At 44.8% G+C, this 8,606-nt stretch overlaps 1 protein-coding gene across 6 annotated transcripts in view; it reads right to left on the reverse strand.

Annotated features, from left to right (window-relative positions):
- Positions 1-941: 941 nt before the first annotated feature.
- Positions 942-8,606, reverse strand: part of TFDP2 (transcription factor Dp-2) — a 55,245-nt gene continuing 47,580 nt past the window's right edge. For all 6 annotated transcript variants that reach the window (XM_075570229.1, XM_075570226.1, XM_075570231.1 and 3 more), the window contains 2 exons: positions 2,938-3,043; positions 942-1,805 (listed from right to left, as the gene is read on the reverse strand). In XM_075570229.1, coding sequence (XP_075426344.1) covers positions 1,634-1,805; positions 2,938-3,043 — 278 coding nt within the window. In that variant the 3' untranslated portion in view covers positions 942-1,633. The remainder of the gene's footprint in view (positions 1,806-2,937; positions 3,044-8,606) is intronic.

Below are 8,606 nucleotides of genomic sequence, written 5' to 3' on the forward strand. Positions count from 1 at the left end.
TTTCTCCATAACATTATAGAATTTATAGTGGCAGAAATTACGGGTCAAAATGTGAGAAGGCTATTTTTGTACAGGGGAAAAAAAAAAAGAAAGACATTGTGAACAGTGGAATTTGCCAGTAATGATGTCTCTCAACCTTACCCAATAAGTGCCATTTTGGGAATTAAAACCGCTTATTAGAACTGATGCACTAATTATAACCTAGCTGCATTCACGCTTTTGAGAATTAATTCTCTGTCCCTCCTAAGACTAAGGACCTTATTCTATATTGTCTAGAGGGGCCATTAGGAACAATTTTGTCTAAAACAAATAAATCACATTTTTCTGCAAAAAATGGCCAGAACAGTTACCTTGGACAGTATAAAATTACCCCTTAAAAAAGGCACAAAGTAGGGATGTCCGGGCACCTGGCCAAATTATGTTCGCTCAAATGTTCGAAAATTCGCTACAAAAATTGCGAAGACTTTTTAGCTCGAAGTTTGTCCAGAACTGACAAGTGGAAGTGGAATTCGAAATTTCAAATGCAAATGTTGAATTTTGCCAGGGAAGAATATACTGAAATATAGGGAGGGGAGACGGAGAAAGAGACGAACAAGGAGAGCTATTTTAGTAAATTAACCATTGACTTCTATAACTCCAAAAACATTCCTCTATATAAACACGTGGACAAAAATAAGTAACTTTTCACTTTAGGAATAATCTTGTCTTTAATTTCTCTGGTTTCCAGAAGAAGCCCCCCCTCCCCAAACTGCAGCTACCTAAAAAGATAGGGGGTTCTGATGCAATTGGGGCTTTGATAAGTCATGAATCGTATTGTAAAGCAGCTGAAAAAATAAAGATATTAAAAAAAAATACGAGAAGAAAATAATATTACAGGGGTTGAAAAATGAGCGCTAGGTACACAGACTAGCTGAAATTACATCTGACGCAAAATTAATCCACAATCCAAAAGATGATGAAAAAAGGCCTCTTTTTTTTTTTGGCTTCTGTTTTGAACATGTTCATTCCATAGCGGAATTCTCTCATTTACGTTTAGCTTCCCTTTTTTCTTCATCTTGATCATGTTAAAACCCTCCAGTGTTTTGTATTTTAGAAAAACTCCATTATGGGAAAGAATATTCTAGCCCATTGCCACCATGGGACCACTTTTTGATTTAGCTCTGATCACTGCGGTGTTGACACAGTGGCGGGCGTCGTCTCCACAGATGGGTATGAGGCCCCAACTTTTAATTATCCTAATTAAGGCAGCATCTGCAGTATGTGCCATATTATTTTGTGAGCTGTCCGCAGCTGAGTTCTGGCGTTATTTGGGAACGATGAGTACCATCTGCGTGGATGTCAGCGATGTCATTACTGCGGGCACCGGGGCTTCAGATAAATGCATTAACCGGCCAAAAACCTCTTGCAGTGAAAGGGTTTGCATTCTGGGAGTTCGACCTTTCTAAGGCGGAATGCGTCGTCCTGTCAGTGTGAAGGATTCTGGGAGTTTAGATTTGCTTCCATCTTCTCCCTTTATATGGCACAGGTGGAAAGAGGTGTAGCTCGGAAATTTGTTTAGGACCCAGGTCTGTGCATGAATCAACCCCCCCCCCCTTTTGGAAGCCCCCTTTCCAACCCCCATTCCTCTATCCCTTTATTCCGGGGAGGATGAATCGTTGTCGTCTTCATCGTCAAACGAGCAGGGGGTCTCCCCTCGTGACTCTGTGTAGTGTGAAGTCCCCGAGCTGGAGTGATAACTGCCGGGAGCTGCGATTTTGCTAGTTGCTAGAAGAACTTCAGAGTCGAAATACAACCCGGGTGTCCCGCTGCAGGGGAGAGAGAGAAGGGGGGGGGGGGGGGAAGAGAGAAAGGGGGGGGGGGAAGAGAGAAAGAGGGGGGGAAGAGAGAAGGGGGGGGGGAGAGGAGGGGGGGGGAGAGGAGGAGAGATAGAGGGGGGATAGAGGAGGAGGGGGGGAGAGAGGTGGGGGGATAGAGAGAAGGAGGGGGAAGAGAGAGGGGGAGAGAAACAAAAGCAGATTTTCAAAAATGTTAATAAATATGTATACAAGAACAAATAAATCTAAATGTACATATAATTCACAAGTGTCCATCTCCTGCTCTTGTTGCACATCAATGCGTTCATCACGAGGATTTTTAAATGCTGCAAAAAATAAATTTTAGTGCAATAGTCGTTTTGATCTTTATATATTGCTGTGATTTTGTAGGGTGACTAAATGCTCAATAACCAACGCACATCCTTTCAAAGAGTCCACCCTGGGCAGGATCAAAGTGAATAAATGGTAGCGATATGTTTGATGGGGAAAATTCTGGTAATCCGACACAAATCTAACTTTCAGAAATGAATAAGAACGATGCTACAGGCCTTGCCTCCCCAAGATATAACCCATTCAACCCCTGTTACTGCTAATCACTATGATTCCAAGTGGAACTTCATCTGTAAACCTTTTCATGATGGTGAGAACAATGCATTGTGGGACAAGGGTTTAATCTGGTTTAAAGGGTCAGGTCCTCCTAGAACAAAAGTGGACCAAAGATAGTGACGTGTAATAAATTAAATGCAGCCGATGTATTTATTTGTAAAATGTTTTACCAGGAATACATTGAGAGTTACCTCTCGTTTTCAAGTATGTCCTGGGCACAGAGTTATGATGACAGATACATGGTTACAGATACATAGTTACATTAAGCAAGGTTATACATTATATACAAGACATGCAGAGTAAGAGATAATATTAAAGGTGTATGCAACGCTTTAAAAAAAAAATTAAGTATATATTGGTCAAGTATTTTTCAATAATTTTTTTAACTTGTAACATTTCCATATCCAACAAAAGCATTGACTGACCCTTACAAACTTTACCTCATGTCTCTGGGTGACAAGACTGTTTGCCAGCCCTGAACGCCAACGGTAAATTATGAAGCCGTTATTCACCATACCTGGACTGGGAGTAAGTGGCAGCGCAGGCCGGATTCACTGCGGAAACTGTCTGCGTTGTATTAAAATGAAGTCCTTGATCCACCCATGACGACCCCGATGCCATGTCTAATAATACACACAGTGACACATTGTATACACGTCTAATACACACAGAAAAATCCACAAATTAAACTTTTCTTGTTCATAAAACATCTCAATACAGAGATTTTATTTTCGCTTTCACTTTCCCCTTTAACCCCCCCCACCATCCATCTCCCTATCCCCGCTGCCATCCATCCATCCATCTCCCCATCCCCATGCCACTATCCATCCATCTCCCCATCCCCCACAGCCATCTTTCCTCCCCCACCGCCCATCCATCCCCCACCGCCCATCCATCTCTCCATCCCCTGCTGCTGTCCATCCATCTCACCATCCCCCGCCCATCCATCTCCCCATCCCTCGCAGTCATCCATCCATCTCCCCACCCCCCTATCCCCCGCCGTCATCCATCCATCTCCCTATCCCCCGCCGTCATCCATCCATCTCCCCATCCCCCGTCGTCATCCATCCATCTCCCCATCCCCCGTCGTCATCCATCCATCTCCCCACCACCATCCCCCCTGCCCTCCATCTCCCTATCGTTAGCCTTACCCCCCGTCCATCCATTTACCATCCCCCGCCACCGTCCATCTCCATCCATACCCCGTCGCTATCCATCAATCTCCCCATCCCCCGCCAACATCCATCCAACTCTCCATCCCTGTCGCCACCTATCCTCCCCATCATCCGTGTCGCCATCTATCTGCTCCCCCACCAGCCTCTCCCCGCATCTTTTCCTCCCTTCACCAACTCCCCTCCTCTCGCCCCTCTCATCACTACCCCACACTATCTCTCTTTACTTTGTCTGCTCTCCCCGACTGTCTTTCCCCTTTCGGCTGTCTCTCTCAGCCCTCACTCCCTCACCTCTCTGTACCCACATTCCCGCCATCTCCCTCACCCCTCTCTACCTTTCGCCCCTTCTGTTTCCCACCCTTTTCTGTCTACTCCCCGTGTCCCATTTCAGTCTCTCCCTACTCCCCCCGCACCAACCCTAAATCTGACGCTACTCAGACAATTTCCCAACCGGCATGTCAAATTCCCCCCAAAATGTATTAATATCCATTTTTTCACAAACTGACAATAAAAAAAAATGAATGGCACAAATCCAAAATAGTTCTCAAATAGGATTGCGATTTGAAGTGAGAAAATGTCCAGGTCTTAGGCATCTTCAGTTAATACTGTTGGTTCCCATGCCTGCCTGGGTGATTCACATCCCATCGTGAGAACATCCTAACCTTGACATTTATCTTCTCACAGAGCTGTCCCCAACATCATCAACACAACCCCTCCTCCGCATCTCATAAATCTACCGCCCTGTCCATCTGCTCCCAACTTCTCTACAGACCTTTCCCTAGGTCTTCTGGTTAGGAGAGACACTGAATGCATCCACCATATTTCTGCCGGGTTTATTAATGATGGCAAACAAACACAAAGTGCACCAATCAATAAGATGCAGAAGTATAAATGACTATCAAATACAACCCCTTTGGCAGTTTCTGAGACGCTTCTCCAAAGAAAAGGCCCTCCTCAGGAACACAGATTCAAAGATTAGACCGCCACTCCTAGGAATCACATGCAGGGTGGAAAACCCCCCACAAATCGTACAATTCTGTGTATTAAAGCAGCGGTGCGCAAACTGGGGGGGCGTGCCCCCCCCCCCCCCCACCCGAGACTGTCTGCGAGGGGTGCGGAGTTTACAGAGGCCCCACGCGCTTCCCAAAGGCACTTCAATTAAGTGCTGGGGGAGTGGCAAAGGCCTCTGTAAGCCTCACTTACCTTGGCTCCGGCGGCTTCTTACACGTGTCGCCATGGCAACGTGCGTCAAATGACGCCGCGAGGTCATGAGACGTCACCGCCGAAGCAAAGGTAAGAGAGGGGGGGCATAGAGGGGGAACTGCCAGCTGGGGGGCGCAGAGAAAAAAAATTGCGCTCCCCTGTATTAAAGTGTGTATTCTGAGGTAGAAGGGTAATAGATGCATTTCTAGATTAGCTGGATAAAGCAGGCATGTATTACACTTAGCTGGGCAATCAGCAGTTAGACTTTGGGTATATGACATCAAGCCCCAGGATAGAATGGATATCCTATACCCAATGGTGTTGAAGGTGTGTCCAGGATCACTTAAGGCTTGCGAGTGATCCTGAACACCCTGTAATACACAGAATTGCACCACTTGTGTTTTCTTTCTACCCCGTATGTGGTTCCTGGGAGTTGCGCTCCAAATCTTTGCATCTGAGTTAGTAAAGATGGCTGACACATTCTGGCTCTTGTTATGGGTTAGCAGCAACAGGTCCGACGCGCAAACTTTCTCAGGATGTTACATGAAAAAAGATTTAGGCCAAAAAAACATTAAATTTACACTCACATGGTCTATGGGAATATTAAAGCGTTTTTCAACACAAATGTTGCTGCTATACTGTGTGGATGTTGCAAGACATACTTGTGAAAAAGCTTCATCTTTCCCATGAATAGTGTGTGTGTGTGTGTGTGTGTGTACAGGAGGGCCCCGGGCATGCGGCGGGTTCCGTTCTAAGGGCCCGCCACAAAGCAAAAGTCGCTGAAAAGCAGAACTGACGATTTTCGGCGTGCGTGCGCATAACGGCAAATCGCCAACCTACGCATGCGCAACCTCGGTAAACCCCCCCCCCCTCCATTCTGCGCATGTACGACCTCGGACTGGACCATTCAGCGCATGCGCAGACATGGCGGCCCCCTTCTCGGTACCGCCGAAACGTGGGGCACCAAGAAGCGAGCCCTTGGTGTGTGTGTGTGTGTGATATATATATATATATATATATATATATACACACACACACACATACATACATACATACATACATACATATATTGTATTGTATGTCTTTATTTATATAGCGCCATTCATGTACATAGCGCTTCACAGTAGTAATACACGGGGTAATCAAATAAATAACAGATAATATAAATAACAGGTCATGGGAATAAGTGCTTTAGACATAAAAGTAACATTAAGGAAGAGGAGTCCCTGCTCCGAGGAGCTTACAGTCTAATTGGTAAGTAGGGAGAACGTACAGAGACAGTAGGAGGGAGTTCTGGTAAGTGCGTATATATACATACATACATACATACATACATACATACATACACACACACACACACACCACACTTATTACAGTTATGGTGGGTGAAAAAAGTGACAGAAACCCTCCACAGTAAAGCATATAGCAACTGTAAATATTACTGTATATTCATTTGCATGTCTTAGACAGGTCTGCAAACCTGTCTTTCCCCATTATCGCCCAGCACACAGCACTTCGACTGCAGCAAGGGATTCTGGGAAATGACATGCAAATGAGCACACCGCGTCACCATGCAGCATGCATTGGCTTAAGGGTCGCTCTGTAATAGGAGCTTGAGATAAAAGGTGGCACTGTGTGCTCGTTTGCATGTCATTTCCCAGAATCCCTTGCTGCAGTCGAAGTGCTGTGTGCTGGGCGATAATGGTGAAAGACAGGGTTGCAGACCTGTCTAAGACATGCAGATGAACATACAGTAATATTTACAGTTGCTATATATATCACATCTGCCTCAATTGGGAATGTTTGCACTTGCATGTATATATTATACTTTATCACGTCAGGAATATTTTGCGCTTGTTCCTTTTTTTGTAACGGGCTGCAATCTAATGGCGGGATGAAGGCTGCAGAGTTTCCAAAGACGCGCGGATCGTGGCCGATTTAGAGAACCGGAGTGGTGGACAAAAAAAAAAAACACTTGACTGCAATATCAACAGAAAACTGCTGGAAAGGATCATTTGAATCAAAGCTTTTCACATTTATTATTTTTATTATTTATCTTAAGCGTGTTTGCGCCTTTTTACTTCACACCATAAAACTTCAATGGGATCTCCCTCTTACACAGACCAGCTGCCCTTTGGGATTTCAGTAGGAACACCCAGCAGTCAATCAATAGCCCGGGGCCTGTGCACACGTGCGCTGCATACTGATGCGGTTTGCCTGTTTATTATGCGCAGAGCGTCTGCAGACGCTGCCCTGCTCCTGGGAGAATTCTCTCTGCCTCGTCTCCTCTGCTGCAGAAACCCCCGGATTTAATATTCTACACCTGTCCCCGGGCTCCCAAACCGGACGAGATTCTGGCGCAAAACCCTTTTAACCAGAGCCATGGCTAAATGTAACCCCTTCTGCGCCAGATTAGGCCGGTGAATTACGCGTCGGCAAGAACGCAAATAAATCATTTGCGGCGCCATAAAAATGTTTTTATATAAAGGGTCGACCTTGATCACTGGAAACGCGGAAATCGCTCTTCATTGTGTGTTGTGCAGTCATTGTACCTTCTGCGCCACAAGACGGCAATCCGAAATACTACAAAGATGTAGCCAAAGCTTGGTGGTAAGAGCTCTGCCTTGGAAGCGTTTCGTATCCCAACATCAACTCCTCGTGACCTGGGGGTGCAAGTCACTTCATCTCCCAGTGCCAGCAAAGTTAGAGTGTTATCTCTATGGGCCAGGGATTCCATGTGACTGCAGAATTCTACGTGGAGCGCTGCGTATACCGTCGGCACTATAGAATTAAAGCATGGTTATTATTATGGAACATGCTTCGGGCCCTCTACATCTCTCTTCCTAAATGGGGGGGTTTTTTTTGCTGGCACCGGAACAGTAAAGTAACTGGCAGTTAAAAAAAAAAAAAGTTTTATTTTAACGTAAAGACAAAAGGTGACGAGAATCCCGCTGCGTGTTAAATAGGACGCAAAGGTTTTAGGGATCTATAGAAACAACGTTTCCACATCATGCGGCGCTCCGGATGGCAGACGAAGCTCTCTCTCTTGTGTTTCACGTGTTGTGTGTAGCAACGATTTTGTGCCGTCGGTTTTATATACCAAGATGTTCAATAGCATTAGGAAGTGATGCGTTGGGGTTCCCTCTGGCAGGGCAGGGGTTAAAGCAGCACCCCAGGTTGCATTTCTTGCGCCTTTTTTTTTTATTATTATAAAAATGTAAATGATCCAAGAAGGATCATAAAGACCCCCAAACAAAGCACTTAATACCTATACAATGGTTATTAGACTGGGCAATGATAGTCCTCCCAATTAATATGGAGTCGGGCAGTCAGATGACTGGTGTAACCAGCAGTTAAAAGTCAAAATAATAAAGCTTTAATACATATCCAAAAATATCAACAACAAAATGAAGTATATACATAGAAAACAGGATCTCGTAAAATCCTCCTGTGTGGATACTGAAGGTCATAGGGATATACATGTAGTAAATAATATATACATTGAATATTGTCACAGTGGCTTTTTTTTATTCCTCCTTTTGTTTTAGTTCTAGGTTTGAAGCCGGGGGTCTCCAGAGCAAAACCGCGTTAATTTGAGCCCCAGGGACCCCCTGCTTCACACACACAGACACACACAGACACACACACACACCTTTTCCCAGATAACAGGAAAGCACAATTTAAAGCTGCAGACCAAGCAATATCCTACATGTGTGTTTTTTTTAATAAATCAGTTCTGTGCTATGAGAAAATACTTGTAGCATTTTTTTTAAACACCTCTGAATTACATTTTTAATGTATTGTAATGTAA

This window comes from Ascaphus truei, chromosome 14, assembly GCF_040206685.1.
Source record: "Ascaphus truei isolate aAscTru1 chromosome 14, aAscTru1.hap1, whole genome shotgun sequence".
NCBI classification, from domain to species: domain Eukaryota; kingdom Metazoa; phylum Chordata; class Amphibia; order Anura; family Ascaphidae; genus Ascaphus; species Ascaphus truei.